Here is a 22,625-nt window from a genome sequence, read left to right as displayed (position 1 = left end):
TATATTAGGGTATAGTTGATTTACAATTTTTTTTTTTTTTTAATTTTAGGGGGAAGTTAGGTTTTGAGCGAGTTGAGTGTGGGGCAGCCTTGGGACATCCATGCAAAAACGTACAGCTGGAAGCAGAGGGTCAGGGCTGGAGGGGCTCAGCGGTCAGGGGGCAGTGAGATGAGAGTGGATGAGGCGGGTGGAGGCACACTCGGCACAGGGACAGTGCTGAGTGGGGACAGAAGCGTGTATGGGATAGGCCCTGACAGAGACGCTCATGACAGAGACGGAAAAGGAAGCTCAGAAAGGAAAACCCAGAAGCGTGTTGTCAGAGGTGACAAGAAACGAGCTTCCGGAAGGTGGGAGTGATTGATTGATAATTGAACTGAAAGGATCAGAAACATGAGGGCTAAAGGCACGTCACTTGATTTGGCAACTGGGTCCCGGTGACCTAGGAGCAGCAGTGAGGAAGCCGGGCGGCAGGGGCCGGCAGTGCCCACGAACCGGGAACCAAGCACAGGCTCTTCTCTAAGGAGGTCGGGATGAGAAAGGATGCTTGAGATGGAGGATAATCAGGAGGGGCTGCCCCTCGTAAGAGCCAGGGATGGAACGAGACTGGCCAGGAAAGGCACTCAGCACAGCATCCCGGACACAGTAAGTGCTCAAGAAACAGAAGTTATCGTTCACTCGTTGGCTATCTCATGATCTACACCCTTACCATGTGCCAGGCATTGTTCTGGGCCCTGTAGATATAGTGAGTGAGCAAGACACACAAAAACCCTGGCCAAGGAGCTTACATTCTCGTGGGGGAGACAGACAACAGAGAAAATAAATAACTCAAGACAGATGGTATATTCCACAGTGGTAAATGCTATGGAGAAAACATGAACTAAGGGAAGAAGATATAAAATGTTGAAGGAGGGAACGAAATTCTAGATCTGGTGGCCAAGGAAGGGCCCCACTTTTAAGTAAAGACCCAAAGGAAGTGAGAAAAGTACCTATAATTAGGAAGTGAGGGAATAATACTAATGATCACCACCATTGTCATTAGCATTCTCAATATATTACTACTGCGGTAATAGGTTGTAATTATATCATCACCACTGTGTTTGCCACAGTGAATGTTACTATCATCACTGCCCTCTCTGGCTCTCGAGTAGCTTTGGCAGCAGCATCCAGCAGCCCTGTCCAAGCTACAAGGGTGTTTTCAATGGAGAGCCGTGTACTGGAGAACCAAGCATAACCCGACGGACCATCATCACGGCGAGTGTGTAAGGCAGAGGCACAGCTCGGGTGGGAACACACCTGTGTGCAGTCACTGCAAAGAAAAAGCTGCTTCACATGTGTGTTGAGGGGAGAAGGGCAGCCCCAGACCGGTCTTTCTGTCCCACCTGCAAGTAGGGATGCACGTAACAGGCCATCCTCAGACGCAAAGGCAGGGACACGAAGACATCTCTGGAGCAACAGGAAATGGTAACTGCAGCTGGAGGAGGTGCAGATGGAGACAGTGTGTGATTCAGAGGTTCCAGCCGTGTTTCTACCAGAACATTTATCTGGTTGTTAGGGATAAAAATCAGCCAGCACCACCTGGGAATAACGGAGAACTGGACATTCCTGCTATTTGCCCAGCCTGGCACGATGCTGAGAACAGGGGTGAGGGCGTGTGACGAGTTCTTACCAGATGACACTGAACGAGGGGACTGGGTCTTGCTTGTGATCGATGCAAACGCTTTTTTAACAGATTGACTTGGACTAATAATTATTATTTGCATATAAAGAAAAAAAGAAAAGGAAAAGAAACAGGAAAAGAATCCAAATGCCTGAGGACTCATCCTTTCTTCAATCTGTTTAAGTTGCTACAAAATTTTTCAAAGTTACAATGTCGAGTGTTTCACTTCTCCACAGCCACAAGCTTCCGTGGGCAGGTGGCAGGTGGGACAGGAAATGTGACCTGTGGGACAAACCCCATTTTTCAAATGAGGTCGTGGAAAAGCTTCGTAAATATCTTCAATGCGTTTTGAGATGCCTTTATTATCCAAAGGGAGCCAATACAGAACTTGTCATTAAAAAAATAATAACCTCAAGATTAAAACATTATAGCTCAAGTAGCAGTGCTTAGACTATAGCAACGTTTCCATTCCTTGTAAATGTCTATGTAAACAGATCCCAGCATTTCCTTGCAGGCTTTGAAGCCAAAAGTTAAACCACTGCAATGCCAATGAAAAGCCTATGAAAGAAGAAAGTATACAGGCCAATTATGTTTTACCGCTCAAGGCAATAGGAACTTGCTATATTCTAAATATTATTATCATGGCCTCACCACACACTCTTTATTATAAAACATTTCACACACATACATAACAGTATGTACACTGTATTTTCATGCTCCTCTAAGGATTCCAGACACCGACTTCATCAACATCATCTGACTCCACTGGAAGGGCAGAAAAAGTGGATCAGAGATTATGGAAAGATTCTGACTGTGCGATGTGCAGTCATACAGCCAGGAAGACAGCCGCCTCATCCCCGGGGAATCCGCCACCAAAGCAGGGAGTGCAGGAGGGGGAGGGCAGAAAACACTGGCTACTGGCCCATTTCACTGCATCTGCAACGGATTCAAGCAGCAGGACGTGAATTACTATGGGTTCACTGTTTTCCTCTGGAAACGCCCTCAGCTGTTGCGCTGTGGTTGAAGCACTGAAGGACGTCCGGACTCCGTGTGAGCTGCTGAGCCAGGGCGCCCGTCATGTCCGGAGAGTCCCCGAGCCCAGAGCACAGGAGGAACTTGACGCAGGCCGCATGCTGCCCCGCGCAGGCCAGGTGCAGGGCTGGGTGGGGACAGAGGCACCCAGCTCAGTGCATCACCTACAGCAGTACTGACTGGAGAGCAGGATGCCCCTGATAAAAACACTGACTCTTGCAATTGCACAGATTTCATAGTTCCGTATTCTTCCCTATGACTTTGCCTATTCTGGATCAAAACATTTTTCCTTTTAACCTGACTTGGTCACAAATGGTTTTAAAAGCAACAAAACCAGTTGGAGAGAATTTGAGAGACTTGTCTAAAACAACAAAGTAAGTTAATGAGAAATAGGAGACTTTAAATAGTACAGAAGACATTTTCAAAGTTTTGTGAATTCTCTGTGTAAGTAAAAATATCACCATGAGTAAGAATGACGTAACAGAAACAAAAAATGCTGACACATCTTCCCATTCTGGTTAGAAATTGGCGCTGAGGGTTTCTGATGTGCTGTGAGCCATGATCCTGGGTCCTGCTCCCCTGTCGTTAGGAGAAAGTTTGTGTCCTGGGACTTAGTGACCTTCCTCTGCAGCCCTGGAGTGAGTTGTGAAGCATCACAAGGTCCTGCTTAACCCTCGCAAGATGGTCACTGGTGCACAGAGTGCTAATGAGAAGGTTTATTCTAAAGTCCAAGTCTAAGGAATTAGCTCTGAAAATATCTTTCTGAGCCCCAAATCTAAAAAAATATAGTGATTAAGGTTTTAAAATACATTCCGTAGAGAGAAGACCTATGAAGAATCTATGTTAACACCTGGGGAGCTGGTGTGATCATGTATTAAGACAGAAAGTGCTTTGATGTCACATACGTTGTGTGGTTTAAAATAATAAAAACAACAACAGTAATACCAGCAGCAGTAAGGAGTAGTAGTCATCATCATTACCATGGTAACAGCAGTTCTATAGCTTTGCAAATGGAGGAGGTGCTTTTTTAAGGAAAAGTTGCTGAGCTACTAGAGGAATAATTTTAAAAGTGTAATGATTTTAACATAAAAGTCCATTGTTTACATTGTTTACATTCAGTTTACTAATAATTTTCAAAGCACGTGTAAAATGAGGTCGTACCTGATCGATTTCTTTCGTCCTTGGCGTTGATGTCGGCACCCAAGGATAAGAGTGTCTGGATTGTGCTTACGTGTCCTTCCTGAGTGTTGAAATAAACTTGTTACCACTGTAATGATGACAAAAGCAAGCCTTAGACACAAACTCTAATGCACATTAGGTGCTTTTTCTAAAATACTCGACTGCTGAAACTGAATTTTCATATCTAAAGGAAGGCTCGTCACATTACTCTCGAAATTCAGCATAAATCATTAAAGATGTAGGTGACGTTTAGTTATTAGAATACAGATGATCAATTTTGTAGCCAAATCACTGACCACTATGGTTGGGTTTTCCTCAGTGTAAGGAGTATAAATCTTTTGATTTACTCAGAAAACACAATTCTAAATCTCCCAAGCAAACACACTCTTTGCTAAATCTTTAGGGGAGAAATAAGCTGGAAAAGAGTGTAACCTCCCCTGGATGGGATTCTTATCATAGCTGGCATTGTCCTTTGTGAAGCAATCGATATACCTTTGTCCAGCCAGTTAGCCTGTCAGTACCTGCTGAGACTGAAACCAAGGCTGCAGGTTCAATCTTCCCACTCGCTTTTATCCCCGTGACCACAGACCATGCCCTTAGCCCACCCTCAACTGTATACCCATGTTCTCAAAGGGGGATCACAGGCAGGAGAGTGCAGTTCACCAGGAAAATGTTTAATCCTGTTGCTAGAAAAACAAGTAAAGGCAGGCGGCTGATAATATTAAAGATAGTGGCTATTTTTCTAGCGAAAACTTTTGTGTGTCTTCAATACTTCATACATCAGAGAGCCCAGTAAATGCAATTCCCTTTTCTTACTTAAAGAAATCTTCTGAAATCCAGTAAAAGAATAAGGAACTAGGAACTTCATATGATGGATTTTTACAGCTTTAAATAACACTATTCCTGAAAACAAAAAAGGGCAGGAGGGAACGTAGAGCCCAGGCATTACATGGAGTAAAGGGCTCTTCTCAGTTTTTACCCAGAAACAAATAAAGGCAGGTTTCCTTTTTTTTAAACAATACACTACTTTTTTTTTGTTTTTTAAATTTTTATTTATTTATGGCTGTGTTGGGTCTTCATTTCTGTGCGAGGGCTTCCTCTAGTTGAGGCAAGAGGGGGCCACTCTTCATCGCGGTGCGCGGGCCTCTCACTATCGCGGCCTCTCTTGTTGCAGAGCACAGGCTCCAGACGCACAGGCTCAGTAATTGTGGCTCACGGGCCTAGTTGCTCCGCGGCATGTGGGACCTTCCCAGACCAGGGCTCGAACCCGTGTCCCCTGCATTAGCAGGCAGATTCTCAACCACTGCGCCACCAGGGAAGCCCAAGGCAGGTTTCTATTTAAAGGGACACAGGGCTTTAGAATCATGACCATTTTAAGAGTATGTCATGGGCAATTTCTTTTTTCCATAGAGATCGAGCAAAAGAACCACGACTACAGGGTTACTCATCAACAGGGTTCAAGCCTCAGGAAGCAGGAACACTGTTCTGGAAAGAAACAAACCTTAGCTGCGTAGTGAAGTGCTGTGAGGTGGGTGGAGGCTGCTCGCACATCTACGTTGATGCCAAGCTCAGAGACCAGGAATTGGATGGCCTCATCCTGCCCAGTGACTGCTGCCCGGTGGATGGCCTGGGCCCCCAGGGAGTCCTCAGCAGAAACGCAAGCCTAGAGGTTGGGAGAGACATGAACAAAAGTAAGGAGCAGAGATACCTGGGTCCATGGACTTCTGACATTTTGGCAAAACTCTGTGGTCTACATACATTTTCCTGGGCAGATGATACATACGTAGCTTTTGTCAGATTCTCAAAGGATGCTCTAACCAAAAAAATGGTTAAGATTCAACGCTGTAGGCTAAAGTGCCAAACAAATAGAGTTACTGGGGAGAGTCTGTTGCTGTTATTATTATGAAACAGCTACTGTTTATTGAATACTTGTTTTGCTAACTGCTTTATGTACATTATGTTATTTAATCCTTATAGTAACCCTGTTTTACAAATGGAAACACTGATGCTTAAAGAGGTAAAGGGGACCTCAGAGGGGGGGATGTGGCAGAGCTGAGATGTGAACCCATGATCTGAACAATAATGCTTCCTGTTTATCCCATGATCTAAAACTTGTAGGAAGAACTAAAGGGATAAAACCAAACCATTTCCATACCTTGTGTTTTTCAAGGAGCAGCCTGGCTACGTCGATGTGTCCACACTGAATGGCGTCCATGAAGGGTGTGAGGCCACACTTGTCTCTGCAGTCCGGTTCATACTGGCACCTAGAGCCCAAACACAAAGTAACAGCTGGGAACAGTCACCGCTTCAAACCCAACGGTGCTGACTCTTGACCACCTGCCTCATAGATGATCCGTGAGAACCCGGAGTGCTTGCCCTCCTTCCCCACCTCAGTATCTGTACCGAGCTCTTCGAGAGCAGGTTGGTTTCCCCAGCAAACGTGCTCCTCCTCTAAGCTTCTCGTCACATTTTAGGGACTGTGATCTCTCCAGCTTCTGATGCAGAGCCTTGAAGTCACCCCTCATCCCTCACAGCCGATCTATTACCAAAACCTCTCAATTCTACATCCAAAATGTTAAACAAAACTGTATCTTTGTCTCCATCTTTGTCTTCACCCCTTAAGACCAAGTCAACAGGGACTTCCCTGGTGGCGCAGTGGTTAAGAATCTGCCTGCCAAGGCAGGGGACACGGGTTTGAGCCCTGGTCTGGGAAGATCCCACATGCCGCGGAGCAACTAAGCCCGTGTGCCACAACTACTGAAGACCGTGCGCCTAGAGCCCATGATCCACAACAAGAGAAGCCACCGCAATGAGAAGCCCACGCACGGAGGGAGGGAGACGCAAGAGGGAAGAGATATGGGGATATATGTATATGTATAGCCGATTGTTATAAAGCAGAAACTAACACACCATTGTAAAGCAATTATACTCCAATAAAGATGTTAAAAAAAAAACAAAAACCCACGCATCACAACTAAGAATAGCCCCCGCTTGCTGCAACTAGAGAAAAGCCCATGTGCAGCAACCAAGACCCAATGCAGCTGGGAAAAAGAAAAAACAAAGACCAAGTCAACAGGAAACAGCCTCCTACCTGTTTTTCTCTCTTTGGTTCCGGCCCAGCCATTCTGTTCTCACCACTAACAGAGTAATCTTTTCACCATGTAATTTGGGTACAGCCTCTCCTGGTTAAAACCTTTAACTACTTCCCAACCACAAAGGACAAAGCCTAAAACCTCAATATGACCTCCCATGGTCAGGATTATGTGATATCCACTCACTTCTCCGGGATCCTCTGGCCCCTCCTCCCTGTGCTTAAGGCGACCCCCCTTCTGTCCGGTCCCACTTTCTTCTCGGTCCCACAGCCTATCCGTCCTTCTTCTTCTGTTCCTATTGCTTCATGGTCCTACCTCCTTCCATTCCTACCCGTCTTCCCTTCTCCCCAGTCCTCCCTTCTTCCGTTCCTACCTTCCTCGTGGTCACACCTGTCTCCCCTTCCTCTCGGCCCTACCTCCCACCTGTCCCATCTTCTTCTGTTCCTACCTTCAAGGGTCCTGCCTGTCCCACCTCCTTCTGCTCCCCCGGGTGCCAGGCTCTTTGCTGCCTTTGCACTTGCTGGTCCCCTCTGCTTGGAGCATCCTAGTGCCATTCTTCACCTGGCCAACTCCAAGGCATCCTTCCAATCTCAGCTTCAGGAGGATCTCAGAGGCCCATCTTCTCGCCCAGATCTACAGGATGACCCCTGCTCCCGCATAGCACTGTGGACCTTCCCTTTGTAGTATCATCACCATTTGAAATTTTATGACATTTCTGCGATTGTGTGTCTATACTCGGCTTCCACACTAGCCTGCAGGCTGTTAGGGAAAGAACAGTGTTAACTGCTTATCACCCAGTGCCTAACACACACAGCAGGTGCTTAGAAAACATCTGTTGAATGAAGGAAGGAGTATTTATGACCGCAGGTATACAGTCCCAACGCGTAGGAGGCAAGCCCTACACAGTGATGCTTTCGGGGCACTGCATTAGGCCTCCTCTTCTTCACCCATCGTCTCCTAGGTAACCACTTCCATCCTATGGATTCAATCGTCACTTCTATGCTGACGAGGCCCACTCCTGTATCTCAGCCCACACCTCTCCTCTGGGCTAAAATCTGTGTCTAACTGCCCGCTGGATGTCTCTGCCTGGGTGTCTCACAGGTACATGTGACTCAACATGCCTGAAAGTGACACTGCCAGCTTCTCCCCAAGCCTGCCCCTCCTCCCCAGGTGTCATCTACCTCGGCAGGTGGCACCAGCACAGCACCAGCTGCTTAAGCAAGACACCTGGCCGTCATCCTGGACTTGTCCTTCTCCCTCATTCCCTTTGTCCCTTTATTCACCGAGATCTGGTGATTCTACCTCTCAAGTGTCTCCAGACCTTTCTCTTCACCCTATAGTCAGCATCGTGGTCCAGCCACCACCATCCCTCCTGTTCAACTGCAACAGCCGCCAGACTGTGTTCACAGCACCCACGCTTGCTCCCCCTCCAATCCATTCTGTTTTGCAACCGGGGGATCTTTGAAAAATGCAAATCTCTTATTATTCAGTGGTATCTTATACGCTTAGCACAAGATCTGGAATCCTCAGGTGGCGCCCAGCGTCCCACCGGACCTGAATCGCCCTTCCTCTGCAGTCTCCCCGTCACTCTTGGGACACAGCACGTGCCTATCTTCTTTTGGTCTCTGCCGTGCTCTGTGTTTGTCCCCGGCCCTGAGCATTCACGGTACTGTCACCCCTGCCTGGAATGCCCCCTCCACCCTGCCCCCCATTTTCAGCCTCCTCCAGGTCATAGCGTCAGTGTCACTGGGGCCGAGATTCCTCACCCCTAGGCCACGTGCCATGTTGCTGTGGGGACCTCGCAATTCCCTGTAACGCTCATCAGACTCACACGACGTGGGCAGCGTCTGTCTTCCCTGCCCGTCTGTGAGTTCCATGGGTTGGGGGGGAAACCACATTATCTTGTTGCTGTGGTAGCCCCTGCGCCTGGTACAGTGAGTGCTGAGTGAGTATATGAATGTCTGTTGAATGAACAGATAAAAGGCTAATGTTTCCCCAGGTTTGTTAGCTATTTTTGTTTCACCTTCTTTATCTGCTTAAGCCTTTTGTTCATGTCTGTTTTGGTACTTTAGATTCTTTATGAACATTTTGTCTGAGCTCTGATATTATGCAGCACTGATATTAACTGTCAATTAGCAAATATTTTCCTCAATCTGCTGTTTTGTTCTTACCTCTGAAGAAGCATCTCTACTGCCTCTGAACAGCCATGCATTGCTGGGTGGAGAGAGTTGAGAATGAGAGCTTTTTAGCACAAAAATAAAATGCTTCTTCCCTCCTGGCACCTCTCTGTGCCCCATCCCTCTAGCTGTAACTTCCAGGAAAGAGTATTAAGTTAGATACACTGCCACCGCCCCAGAAAAAGACAAATTTAGCTGGATGAGTGGTAAAGGGCGATGTTTTCACTTAACAGGTATAAGGCTCACACTTGATTATCTTGTCTTTATGAGACTTTGATGGCAAACTTTCAATCTTAAACCTGCTTCCTCACTTTCGTGCTACAAATCCCTAGGGCCAGTCAGTTTTTGCCCAAGAAATGTAAAACATTTTAAGAGTAATCCATGACAAAATAACCAGGAATTTAATTCTCCTGCTAGAAATAACTATCCTCTATAATAAAGATTTCGAGGGAGTTCCCTGGCGGCCTAGTGGTTAGGATTGCGAGCTTTCTCTGCTCTGACCCGGGTTCAATCCCTGGTCGGGGAACTGAGATCCCACAAGCCACACAGCGTGGCCAAAAAAAAAAGATTTTGACTATCTATTCTCCACTATTTTGTGTGAATGACTGGGCACTGACTGTTTCTCCACAACAGCAGGGTAGTTCGTCAAACAATTCACGAGCAAAGAAGTTTTTCCACTCATGTGCAAAGTTTTATAAAGGATTCTTTGGTCCCTAACTGTGGCCAGAATAACTGTGTGCCTATCTCCTCAATGACATCATGTCACAGGTATTGATTTCAGAGAAACCTAAAAGCCCTGTATTCTAATTCAATGTGCTACCCAGAGGGCTAAAGATTATGTTCTAAATGTCTTGATCTGGACTCTTGGTCTACTTAATGCCCCTTTTGTCTTATACCGCTGCGCTTTTGCTTTTAACTAAGATAATCTACAAATAGACAGTTCAGAGTTAAGGATAATTACTCCAAACAATGAAAATGGTAGTCCAGATTTATATTCAACATTGTCACTAGATAAGTCACACCCACTGAGCCCTGGTATTTAATTATAAGCACCTATATTTATTTAAATGGACAGCACCATAGTAGGTACTGCTGAATGTATAAGGATAGTCCCCTTTCCTTCTGCTTTTAATAATGTCAAAATGGTTGTGAAAATAGCAGCTGTAGCTGTCCTGTGCTCACTGCCTGTGGAGCACTGCACGGAGGGCCTTGCATGTGCCTTAATCCCTATGACCTTGTGATACGGGCATCATCATTATCATTATTTTGTGGTTGAGGAAACCTGCTCAAGAGACTAAGTTCCTTGCCCAAGGTCAAAGACTTAGTAAGGAACAGAACCAGCCTACCATCTAACTAACTGGGGAGGAGAAGACAAATGTATGCGAAAAGTCACCTAAAACAAGAAAGAAGAGCATGTTAAGGGCCGGGTGACATTGGTTTTAGAAACTAAGTGTTTGCCAAAATACCCCAAAGCTGCTCGTATTCCTTGCCATTTCCCCAACCCCTCGCTCCCTGGTGGGGGGCATCCCGCACAGCTACGGGCCATACCTGCTGTGTGCAGCGGGGTTCTCCCGATCTTGCTGTCTGTCTTCCAGGCAGCTGGGCAAACAGCGAGCAGGTACTGGAGGATCAGAGGGTCGCCTTCTCGGCTGGCAATGTGGAAACTGTTCCAGCCGTCTTTGTTCTTCAGGAGTGGATTGGCGCCGTGCTCCACGAGGTCCTGGACCACCTCAAGATTCCTCCTTGTGCAAGCCATCATCAGAGGAGTCCTAAGGTCAATCGGGACAAGCTGTCAGACGGAAGGGCAGCTGAAGCATTAGAAGCACTCGACCAGGGCTTCAGAAAAATGCACACCATTGGCAGAGACGGAAGACCTTGAGGACTCGGGAGTCTGGGAAGCAGGAAAACAGCTTTGGCTGGCAACTTCCCTGCCTGTCGTGAGGGCCCTGGGAGGATTAACAAGGGGAAAATGACTGTGACGTGGGTGCCCCTACAGGTGGGGAATACTAAGGAGGCAAAGTTGTTTCTGAACTAGTTTTTAGTATGGCACTGAATTGGAACAGAACTAGTCAAAATCACAGACAGTTTGTACTGAATATTTGCATAAGAGGTACTCTGCTGGACTTACCCCATTCACCTCAATCAGTAACCGATTATTAAACTGTCTGAAAAGGAGTTAAAAAGAGCATTTGACATAGTGCCTTGCCGTAAGGAGCCCACATTGGTGGAGCAAATGAAACGGCATGATTACAATAAGGTTCTGAACTGATGTGTGTCCACAACTATGGGACAGTGAACTACATCACTATCAACTCCTCTTCTCCCACATCAGTGATTTTGTGCTTCTGCCTTCTCATCTGCTATGACTCTCGGAAGCAGGGGCAGGTCTTGTTTACCTCCTGTCCCAGAGGCTGGCCTAGCTGGAGCTCAACATAACTACGTGGGTCTCAGCCAGGATCTGTCCTCTGAGACTGCTTTGATATTACTTAATTACCAACACTATTTTGATTTTTTTATTTTTGGTAATGTAGTAATGATAGGGAATGAGAAATCAGGAGGGAGACACCCAGATAAATGAAGGCTGGAATCTTCAAGAAGTGCTTCACAGAGGGAATGGATCCAGGGAAGGGACTTGAGAAAGCCAGCAAGGTGAGAACAGGCAGAAACGTCTCCCTGTAACTGCGCTTCCTAAGCACACAATCAAATGAAACGTGCCCTTTTAACGGTTGTTTGGGAAGACTGTTTCCTTACCCATAGAACTGGACAAGCATAAGAAAATCAGTTTTGTGCTTAGTCACAGCCAAAGTGCAAACCTCAAAAAGTCACCAGGTCTACGCCCCCCCTCCCCATGCCAGTGGGCAAGATGCACTTTGTTTAGCTATCTGGCTGTCTGATGTGTTCCTTATTTATATCAGATCAGGAATCCCTTGTGGATCCATTCAGGAACTTCATTATGTTATGAATCTTCAGGTGTTCATAACCTCTAAGGAGGTGGACAGACGTAGTACTGAAAACAATGTGGATCTAACACAATGCAATTACTTTGTGTGATGGTGACAGGTGAGCATCGTTGACTGTGGAGGTGGTCATGCAAGGCTACACATGTGATAAAATCACACAGAGCACCCCCCCCACACACGTGTACGTATAACTGGTGAAATCCGAGTAAGTATACTGATTGTAGCAATTGCGGTTCCTTCTTCTTGTTACCTTACTGTGGCTGTAAGATGTTAACTTTGGGGGAAGATGGGGGAAAGGTGCATGGGACTTCTCCCATGTCTTTGCAAATTTCTGAGAACCTATAACTACGAATTTCAAAGTAGAAAGTTAAAACAATGTCACTGGTGAAGTAATCATTTAGCTAGATGTTCCTAGAAGAACATCCCGCCCTGGTGCTCATGCTATACGTAGGACATATAGACAATTTGTAGTTTGCTTATATTCTATCTGATCATGTACTTTTACTGTTCTCTGCTCTATCACGGGAGGCAGTCTGGAACAGAAGATCGGAGCAGTTAACCCAACAAGGGTAGCAACAATGTTCTGCTCAATAGGGGAAGGCTGAGGGGCTACGTCGTGGAGGCCTACGAAGGAGCGGGAATCTACGATTCTGCGGGGAATGGTGAGGGTCTCTCTGCAAGTTCCGCCACCTACCAGTCGGCCTTCTTCAGGCAGTCGACCGCGGCCCCTCGGCCCAGCAGGTACCGCACGCAGTCCCGGTGGCCCATGGAGGCAGCCTCGTGCAGAGGCCGCTTGTAGTCTCGGTTGGCGGCCTCGATGTCCAGGTCCCAGGCCTCGACCAGATAGGCCAGGATTTCCCGGCGGCCGTGGCGCGCGGCGCAATGCAAGAGGGTGTCCCTGGCCGGCCCCGCGCAGCCGGCGCGCCCCGCAGCCCGCAGCTCCTCCCGCAGGGCACACAGCCGGCCTTCCTGCACCAGCCGGCACAGCCGCCTTGGGTCCGCGGGCGCTGCCATGGCCCCTGGCTCCGCTCCCGGCCCGCCCCCGCCCCCCAGGGGCCCTTCCCAACCCTTCCCCCGGACGCCCCCGGCCTCGCTCTGCCGGCTCCGCCCCGGGCGGGCGCTCAGGTCTCCGGCTGAGCACGCGCCTCGCGGGCCGCCGCGAACGCACGCTCGGAGGCTGCCGTCCGCACTGGTTTCACTTTGGGGAGAAACATTACGTGAACCGCGGGACCGCAGCTACAGGTGCCGGTCACACGCAGCGCAGACCCGCCGGGACCGGGTGGGGCCCGCGCGTCCCCGCCCTCCGCAGCCTGCCCCGCCCACGGCCTCGGCCCCGCCCCACCCCGACTGCCGCGGCCCCTCAGTGGGTCCCCGAGCTCGGAGGAACTCTGGGAAAGTTTCTGCTCGCCTCTTCCGCCCTAGTGGAAGCAGGACGGGGCGGGGCCCGCTAGCGGTAGCCGCCCCTTCTCCGGATACGCGTTTCGATTGGTCGCCAGAGAAGTCCGTAAGCGCGCCCCCTCCTCACGCGCGTTCCAATTGGCCAGGGGCGCATTCCGTCAGCGCCGGCGGCGGGCTCTTCCCTGGGCAGCGGCGGGGGCGGAGCTGGTGGAGGAAGTCCGCGGCTTTCTCGGGCTCGCGCTGCCCGGGGGATGCTGGGACTGGGTGGCTGGGCGGCTCTGGCCCGGCGGCGGCGGCGGCGGCGGCGGCGGCGGGACCCCTGGTGCGGAGTGTCATAGTGCGTGAGGCCAACGGCGTGGCAGGGGGCGCGGGCGGGCCCAGCCGTGTGGACGCTGAACCTTTGGGTTCTTCAGCGGTCCCGCCTCAGGGGGTCCGCGGGGGACTGGGGGCCCGGGCTGGGCGCGGGCGCAGAGGGGCGCGGACCGGCGGGGGGGGGAGCAGTGAGGGGCGCGGCGGGGTGCGCGCGCGGGAGGCCGAGGCGCCCCGGGACGCGGGGGCGCGGCGCTGCTCGGCGGTGTGAGAGTCGCGGAGACGTGGCCTCCGCTGGGGGCAGCCAGCGTTTCTTTTCCTTCTGCTTTGCTGTTTTGACCTTGGGCGAGTCATTTTATGGTATCCTTTTGCCTCTTTCGTTTGCAGTCGCCCTCTCCCTAACCTGAATATTAAGAAAATTAAGGTGATGTGGGAGGGCCTTGAGCGGGTGGAGGGTACTTGAGGTCTGAGCAAGCTGTGTGGGGTGATAGGAGACTTGAGTGTAGGTGTTGAGTTCTTTACCCGATCCTCCTGGATGCTCGTCATTTAACCCTCCTGGTGTTTTCAGTTCCTTTAGAGATAAAATGGGAGCAGCTGCTATTTGCCAGGCCTGGAGACAATTATGCTTTACATCTTGTACTCTGGTTTACAAAGCACTTTACATTAATTATCTCATCCGCAGACAACCCTGTAAGGAAGGCATCATGACAGGTGGGGAAATTGAGGCCTAAAGAAGTTAGCGATTTTCCCACGGGAGTACAGCTAATAAAGACCTCTGGAAGGAAGAAGGATGGTAGCCCCCGGTGAGGGTCTGCTAGTGCTTGGCACTCTGCTCAAATAGATTAAGGGAGATAAAATGAAAAAAGACCTCTAGTACGAAAACAAGCTCATTTTACTCGTGAACTGATTGAATTTGGTTAACTGAGTGTAATATGGATAGTCATCAGAGACAGAACCAGGTCCAATATCAGCTTTGCCAAAGTTATTGTCCCCTTGTATCTTGCCACTTCCAAAAAAAAAGGAAGGTGTAAAAGTGCTTTGAAGTGCATCAAGTTTTAGGACATGCCAAGCATTGGTCTTAGCGCAGCTGTTGGTGTTGGTGCAAGTGGGAGTGGAGGTATCTGGTAGTTTCACACTTTTTGTTGTTAATCCCCCTCCACATCCTCATTGCCAGTGATTCCAACTTCTCTTGCCTTATGCCTCCAGCTTCCTTGCTTTGAAAAACAAAACATGTTTGCACTATAGGACAATATTTGAAATTCAGATGATTGGTTATTTAACTGGTATCCCACGTGCAATTCTGCCCCTCCTGTCTTCTTTAGGAACTTATTTTGGTCTGCGTCCCCCTTTAGATAACTAGATGACAATGTATGTTAACCTGCCTACAGCCCCTGTGGTTCTCTGGAGCAAAAGTTTGGTGTAGAGGGGACAGATCTTGACAGTAAGCTAATGGATGGAGCTATACTGGGGTCTTATGGTTTCCCAGTTGGTCTGCTCATTCCTTTCTGTGCAGGTGTTTGGAATTTGTGGTGTGCCCTGTAGTGACTCATTTTGCCTGTGGCCTTCATTGGCATTGTGATTTGCTGCTTGGCTGTCTTTATCTTTTGTTGTGTTTCATGGTTCCGGTGTCGTGATCATTTGACATGTTTTGTGACCTGTGAGTGTGTGAACACCAAACTTGGCATTGGACTTAGAACTCTAATTTCAGATTTGTTGTCATCATCTTTCTCTGCTTGTCATTCCCCTCTGTCCTTCCTAGGCTGATTTTATTTGAAGATTGAACATGAATTCTGTCTTTGCTCATCTGTCAGTGGAATCATCTGCTCTTAGAGCATCTCACCAGAGCGTCTCGAATCTTATGTCTCCAGTTGTCACTCACAGACGTGTTGAGGACAAGTCTCATATCTCAGAGTACCTCCTGGAGCTTAACCTGGCATGCTACAGATAATTTTAGAACAGAACAAACAGCCATTTTCAAAACTGAAAGCTTTCATTTTCCCTTCATTCCCGGAAGAAGTGATTAAAACGAAAACACGATTTCTCCTTTATTCTTTAACGTGGTTAATGATGTGATCATTGAGCTCTGGCTAGAAATGTCAGTTACCTGTGTTGTTTTTTCTCTTCCAGTCTCACCAGTCGAAAAAAACTTGTTAGGCTTCACTTTCCCCTTCTCCCTATTTTTGCTGCTGCTGCCCTTGGGCCTTGACCACCTCTTGCCTCGGTTGGTAAAGTGACTTTCTGCCTTGTTTTCTTGACAGTCTGCATGTTTACTCATCCTCTGCCTGCCTCCAGAGTTACCATTCTAATGTGTAAATATGGTTGGTCATTGACCCTGCTTAGAAAAGCGAGATGATTCTCTGAATTGCCTACACGATAAAGTCCAAATACCTTGGCATTATATTTAAGGACATTTATCCTCTGTGTTTCCAAATTCTTTTCCATCCTTTTCCACAATCCATGAGCCTCTTGTTCTAATGAAACCCGGCACACCACTGCTGTGCTAGTTCTCTGTGTTTCTGCACACACTGTTTCTTTTGCCTTCCCCGATCCTACTCATCATGCAAGGCTGAACTCTTCATAAAGCCTTTTTCATCCTTCCTAACTGGTCACTTTTCTTCATTTCGTAAGTGCATTTGTGTAGCACTTATAGTGCCTTACGTATAGTAATACGTGTGTGTTTTGAGAGCTGCCTTATAGACAAGTGACATCATTTGTTTTTGAATCCTCAGTGTCTCAAATAGCATTTGACCCCAGAGATGCCAAGAGAGGAAGCCCTCATGGTGTTTATAATGAATCTGGGAAATCATAGATACTTAAAAGTGGTTGTGGGATGAATTGACAGTAGAAAAAAGCCTTTCAAATCTATAAATTCTAGTGTGTAAGTAATGGTTGTTTTCTTGTATTTCCATTCTTTCCCTATTCTTTCTTTTCCTTGCGAGAAACACGTAGAAAAGCTCTCGCCATCCTTGTTTGCTGTAATAAGTGAGTGCTGTTCCAAGGGAGGAGCAGGTGTTTGTGGGTGTGAGGGCACCTAAGTGAGGTTGGGCCTGCGAGCCTGAACCTTTGGGTTTGTAGGGAAGCGGGATGTAGTGCTGGCAGGGACCCAGCTCTGCACTGAGAGTGAGGACTTGCGTGTTGTGTTTCCTTTCTGCGTTTGCTTCTTGTAGAGCTAATGGGGACAAAATATTTGGAAGTTTTTCCATTTTGAGTGTACAGTATTTTATGATATTTTCCTTATGCTTGCTATTTTCTAAATACTTGCTATCTTTGGTTATGGTGTTCCACAGTGATTCTAAAAAGGGACAGAGAAAGTAAAGCTGAGGTTTTTAGAAGCTGCTTTGAATATTTCTGGATGTGGAAGAGAGAATATTACCTTCCGTAGAAAGAACTCTGGGCTTGAGGAGTCAGAAGACCTAAGTTCCATCACCCTAGCCCCAGTGTCATCCTGGCACAATTGCAGGATTGTGCAAGGATCAGATGAGAGTACGTGAAAGAACTTCCAAAAGCTGTGAAGCACGTTGGACCTATAACATAGTGTAGGATTTCAAAGCCAAAGAAGACAACCTCATCTTCTTCAGAGGGAAGTGCCGTAGTTGTGCATTTGTTCTTTTAATGCATTCTGTTCATTAATATTTATGGAACGGTGAGTGTCGGGTGCTGGGGCTGAGTGCCTTGCACGTCCCAACAGACTATAAAGCTTTCAGTCTAGGGGCAGAAGACATGTTAATACATGCTTAAACAACGATTAAGAAGACGTTAATAAAACATACTATAGGGACTTAACCTGGTGGTGCAGTGGTGAGGAGTCCGCCTGCCAATGCAGGGGACACAGGTTCGAGCCCTGCTCTGGGAAAATCCTATATGCTGCAGAGCAACTAAGCCCGTGCGCCACAACTACTGAGCCTGCGCTCTAGAGCCCACGAGCCACAACTGCTGAAGCCTGCACGCCTAGAGCCCATGCTCCGCAACAAGAGAAGCCACCGTAATGAGAAGCCCGCACACCGCAATGAAGAGTAGCCCCCGCTTGCCGCAACTAGAGAAAGCCCGCATGCAGCAACGAAGACCCAATGCAGCCAAATAAATAAATAAATTAATTAAATAAATAAATTTTAAAAAACCATACTATAGTAATAGTAATAATTTGTATGTAAATAACTTATATTAAATATAGTTGTACAGATAATTGTTGCAGGTCTCTCAGAGACATACAGGGTGGTTTTATTACTACAGAGTGCTGCCTGGGTTGAATGAATACTTTCTGTCGCACTGGAGTTGGGGACCAACACCGTTCATGTTGCTCAGATTGGGCTCTTAGTTCTCTGAGGGCGCAGTTTGGCCTGTGAAGTACCTGCTCCTGGTAACGATGGGCCAGCTGTGGGCACCTCTGCTGTCTCGCCAGAAACAGGAGGGTGTCCGCTTGATCTGCACGGAGCCCCTCCGAGAAGGGCGGGAGGCTTGTGGGGACCTAACAGGATGAGGTTGGGTTTCTCTAGATTAGCAAAACCACCCAGCTGGGTTCTTGTTATGAGCTGTATCTCCAGTCAGGCACCTGTGCTGGTGAGTTATCTTGATTTTTTTTTTTTTAAGTGGTTTTTTAATCTTTCCTTCCAGGAATTGTAGGCACTTATTATCTTCAGCTTGTCCATTTAGGTCTGTAACCTGTAAATTTTGGAGGCCTTTTTGTTTGTTTGTTTTAATTAATTAATTAAATTTATTTTTGGCTGTGTTGGGTCTTCGTTGCTGCGCACAGGCTTTTCTCTAGTTGTGGCGAGCAGGGGCTACTCTTCATTGTGGTGTGTGGGCTTCTCCTTGCGGTGGCTTCTTTTGTTGTGGAGCATGCGCTCTAGGCGCTCAGGCTTCAGTAGTTGTGGCACGTGGGCTCAGTAGTTGTGGCTTGCGGGCTCTAGAGCGCAGGCTCAGTAGCTGTGGCGCACAGGCTTAGTTGCTCTGTGGCATTTGGGATCTTCCCAGACCAGGGACCAGACCCGGGTCCCCTGCACTGGCAGGCGGATTCTTAACCACTGTGCCACCAGGGAAGTCCTGCAGGCCTTTTGGTATAAATTATGATTAACAAAGGTAGGGGAAGAAGGGAAGTGACTTGGTGTCACTTTCAAATGATCCTAGAATGGTTGGGGTAGGTGTGACCGCAGTAACAAACAGATCCAAACGTGTAATGACCTCACAATCCAAACTCATTTCTCAATCCCATAACAGCCTCGGGTGGTTGCAGTTTGTGTGTGTGTGTGTGTGTGTGTGTGTGTGTGTGTGTGTGTGTGTGTGTGTGTGTGTGTGTGTGTGTGTGTGTGTGTGTGTGAGCATTGTGTGGGAGGAGTGGTGCTCTTTAAAGCAGTTATCCAAGGACCCAGGCTGCTGGAGGGTCTTCCTTTTTGAATGTGTGGCCTCTAAGATTCCCTGGGGTCACCTTTCCCTTCTCTGGATGGGAGCAGAGGACGGAGGAAGGAGCAGGAGAGGCTTTTATGGGCCAGGCCTGGAAGAGGCGCACATCCCTCTATGCACATTCTGTGGGGCCTCTAGCTACCAGCGCGATGGGGAAGTGTGGACCAGCCATGTGCCAAGGAGGAAGGGGACCGACAGTCTTCACCACGAAACCAGGAGCACTCCATTCTGCTTTGTGTGACTTGTTTTTTAAATTGTCTTGCAATCAAGAAGATGACAAAATGAAGCTAGGCGAATTACAACAGAATTGAGTCATAGCACGTACTTCTCATTCAATAAGCGTTGGAGTAACTGTTATTTGCACAGTGTCGTGCTAAGTGCTTTGAGGAAGAAGCTGATGAGACATGTTCCCTGCCTTTTCAGGGCTGGTGGTCTCATACAGGTTTAGTGATGATCGTTCCACGGGGGCTGAGGAGAGTCTAATCTCCAGCAGTGTGCCTGACTCGGGGCGGGGGTGGGCGGGACAGATCATCATCAAGGTGAAGAGATCGGTGATTGGCAGAGGGCCACAATCCAGGTGATTGCCACTTCAGACTGAGATGCAAGGCTGGGAACTGCTCCTGCGGTCCGGTGAGGCGTCTCTCTGTGAGATGACCATCACAGAAAAAGCAGCGTGGGAATGAGCAAAATTCTGTTTGACAAATGGTTTTCATACTTTCCCAGTGTTTTTCTATCGTCACATCTGAGGGATGTGACACATTTCTATTAGTCACTGTGGTAGAGTCTCCAAGGGTACAGATACCCACTGTGGCCTGGAGACAATTCCGCTGAGCCTCTGGGGCCTCACGTAGTTTGGTTGTCATCTCCCTCCATCCCTTTAACGGTGCACGTTCCTCACCGACCACTTTAGGTTTGCTTCTTGAAGAAACGCGAGCAGCTTCTAATAATACGTGCTCTTGGAGAGCAATGCAAAGGGCACCTGCTGTTCAGAGGACGGAGGAGCAGCACGAGGTTTGGGGACCCAGGGAAGCAAGAAGTAGCATTTGAGCATCCTTATTGGGATAAAGTTATATTTGAACTGCTGGTTTAGAAGTATGTTAACAAGAACAGAAGGTGGTTAGAACTTCACTGTAGTAATTTTAAATAACTTCACAAGAACGTTGGTGCTGTTAAAATGTAGGCATCTTTTAGGAAACTCAGCACGGTGTGGTCCACGTGTAATTCTGAGCTGCTGGGCTTTGTCAGCCTCTGCATGGGTGTCGCTAGGTACTTTCATTTGTCTTGTCTGGTTCAAACCACATGACCGTGGTGTGAACTCCGCATGGCAGCTTGTCAGGGTCCTCGTTGTGATGAGAAGGGAACCAAGGCTGTTAGGGAGGAAGTCTCCCAGCTCCGGATCCGAGCGCATCACACGGCCTTTGACTTAAGTGCCTTGTTAACTCTGGAGACAGGTGCGGGGGCCCCAGCTCCCCGTGCAGTGAGTCACAGCGCTTCATCTTTCAGAGACCTGAGAGGCAGAAAGAATAGTCTCGGTTTCTGACCTCTCACTGAAGTCAGAAAAGTAAGAACATAATAGTGTTAGCTCTGCTTCCCATATGAGCAGTCAGGGCTGCGGGGACCATTCCAGGTGGACAGTGTAGGCGGCTGTGCTGGTACCCAGAGGCCAGATTGCCCAGTGTGGGCACCTCTGCACCCAGCTGCTAGCCTTTGCTCTGTGATGGCTTCGTGCAGGACCGCTCTGGGATGTACCAGAACTCTGGAAGCAGAACACTTCCTGCAGGTCTGTGCCAACACCAAGGTCCTGGGTCATATGAATTTGAGGGTTTGATATTGTTAATCTTTTTCCTTTGTGATTTTTATCTATGGAACCTTCTTTAAATAAGATATTCTCTGTTGATAATTTTTCTAGACTGTCTCCAGTTTTAATTCTGGACACTGTATTTGCCAGCTTTGAAACAGTTGGGAATGTTTGAAGAGAAAGCAGAGATCAGTCTCATATCTGGGATCTACAGGGTTAGTGGGTTTATTGGCTGGAATTCTTCAACTGCTCCTGTAGTTGACCCAAGTGTGTTTGGAGCACCTGAATTAGGGGCCAGGATTCGTCAGTATAGTCATTCCAGGGTTTCTGCAGGGAATTCGTTCCAGGACCCCCTGTGGCACCGAAATCCGAGAGGGCTCAGGCCCCTTAGAGTCCACCCTGTGGACAGGGACCTGCGGATCCCACATCCGCGGATTCAGCCAACCACAGGTCGTGTTGGTGTTTTTCATCTGTGGTTGGTGGAACTCGCAGGTGCGGAACTCACGGATCCCAAGGGCCAACTCTGTTCTGCAAGGCCCATTGTAGCTTTCTTATCTCTTCTGCCAGTCAGCCCAGAGGTCCCCATTCAGAAAAAATAGCAATTAGGTTGTTGGCTTTGTAATATGAAGGATTTTGAGCAGAAGAGGTAAACTTTCGTGTCTTATTTTTAAAAAGAGTAATCAGACTTCAAGCTTTTTTTTTAATATGGAAAAATTTCAAATTTATTGTTTTTTTTTAAAATAAATTTATTTATTTATTTAATTTTTGGCTGCATTGGGTCTTCGCTGCTGCACACGGGCTTTCTCTAGTTGCAGTGAGCGGGGGCTACTCTTTGTTGCGGGGCACAGGCTTCTCATTGTGGTGGCTTCTCTTGTTGCAGAGCATAGGCTCTAGGCGCGTGGGCTTCAGTAGTTGTGGCACACGGGCTTCAGTAGTTGTGGCTCGCGGGCTCTAGAGCGCAGGCTCAGTAGTTGTGGCGCACGGACTTAGTTGCTCCGCGGCATGTGGGGTCCTCCCGGACCAGGGCTCGAACCCGTGTCCCCTGCATTGGCAGGCGGATTCTCAACCACTGTGCCACCAGGGAAGCCCAAATGTATTGTTTTAACATAGAAAAACTGCACATTCATTTTTTCTGCCTCTAAGTATGAGGAATATGTTCAACAACAAAATAATTGTAAAACCATTATAGTGGAGGGGATGTTTTCTGTTCATAATAAGCACTTAAGATATATGACTTGGCTTTTTTTATTTTTTATTTTTTATTTTTGGCTGCATTGGGTCTTCGCCACCGTGCGCCGGCTTTCCCTAGTTGCGGCGAGCGGGGGCTACTCTTCGTTGCGTTGCACGGGTTTCTCATTGCGGTGGCCTCTCCCACTGCGGAGCACAGGCTCTAGGCACGCGGGCTCAGTAGTTGTGGCGCACGGGCTTAGTTGCTCCGCGGCATGTGGGATCTTCCCGGACCAGGGCTCGAACCCGTGTCCCCTGCACCGGCAGGCGGATTCCCAACCACTGCGCCACCAGGGAAGTCCCTTGGCTTTTTAAAAGGTATTTTCAGTAATACAGAATAGGCTGTAATTGAACTGCTGATACACTTCATGTCTTGCCATCAGGTGACATCTTTATAAT

General features: G+C 48.1%; 2 protein-coding genes across 8 annotated transcripts in view; one reads left to right on the top strand and one right to left on the bottom strand.

Annotated features, from left to right (window-relative positions):
• Nucleotides 1-59: 59 nt before the first annotated feature.
• Nucleotides 60-13,156, bottom strand: ANKRD16 (ankyrin repeat domain 16). Of its 5 annotated transcripts, XM_036844460.1 has the most exons (8): nucleotides 12,792-13,156; nucleotides 10,686-10,906; nucleotides 9,132-9,174; nucleotides 6,024-6,132; nucleotides 5,370-5,531; nucleotides 3,851-3,929; nucleotides 1,380-1,471; nucleotides 60-1,306 (listed from the first exon to the last, which is right to left on the bottom strand). In XM_036844460.1, exons 1-8 carry the CDS (start codon nucleotides 13,109-13,111, stop codon nucleotides 1,304-1,306), a joined length of 1,029 nt encoding a protein of 342 aa, XP_036700355.1. In that variant the 5' UTR covers nucleotides 13,112-13,156; the 3' UTR covers nucleotides 60-1,303. The 5 variants fall into 5 exon arrangements, with proteins under 5 accessions (XP_036700355.1, XP_036700353.1, XP_036700352.1 ...); XM_036844458.1 differs by having other exon boundaries at nucleotides 60-1,471; XM_036844457.1 differs by lacking the exons at nucleotides 60-1,306; nucleotides 1,380-1,471 and adding an exon at nucleotides 2,000-2,816 and having other exon boundaries at nucleotides 12,792-13,155.
• A 545-nt stretch (nucleotides 13,157-13,701) lies between these two features.
• Nucleotides 13,702-22,625, top strand: part of FBH1 (F-box DNA helicase 1) — a 47,247-nt gene continuing 38,323 nt past the window's right edge. For 2 of the 3 annotated variants that reach the window (XR_005018687.1, XM_036842536.1), the window contains exon 1: nucleotides 13,702-13,832. Coding sequence is in view for 1 of the 3 variants with exons in the window: in XM_036842536.1 (XP_036698431.1) it covers nucleotide 13,832 (1 nt within the window). In the remaining 2 variants the exon portion in view is untranslated. Of the gene's footprint in view, nucleotides 13,833-14,145; nucleotides 14,165-22,625 lie in introns of those variants that run through there. The other variant, XM_036842537.1, reaches the window with a different exon arrangement.

Source organism: Balaenoptera musculus, chromosome 2, assembly GCF_009873245.2.
Source record: "Balaenoptera musculus isolate JJ_BM4_2016_0621 chromosome 2, mBalMus1.pri.v3, whole genome shotgun sequence".
Lineage (NCBI taxonomy): Eukaryota > Metazoa > Chordata > Mammalia > Artiodactyla > Balaenopteridae > Balaenoptera > Balaenoptera musculus.
This window is presented reverse-complemented; position numbering and strand designations above follow the sequence as displayed.

Excerpts from the sequence above, each read along its gene's own strand:
- ANKRD16 (XM_036844457.1), bottom strand. The coding sequence starts at position 13,111 with ATGGCAGCGCCCGCGGACCCAAGGCGGCTGTGCCGGCTGGTGCAGGAA. Across the intron at positions 5,532-6,023 it reads TGCTCCTTGAAAAACACAAG|GCTTGCGTTTCTGCTGAGGA; the intron begins GTATGGAAATGG and ends CCCAACCTCTAG. Across the intron at positions 2,817-3,850 it reads GGACGAAAGAAATCGATCAG|CCCTGCACCTGGCCTGCGCG; the intron begins GTACGACCTCAT and ends GTCCCCACCCAG.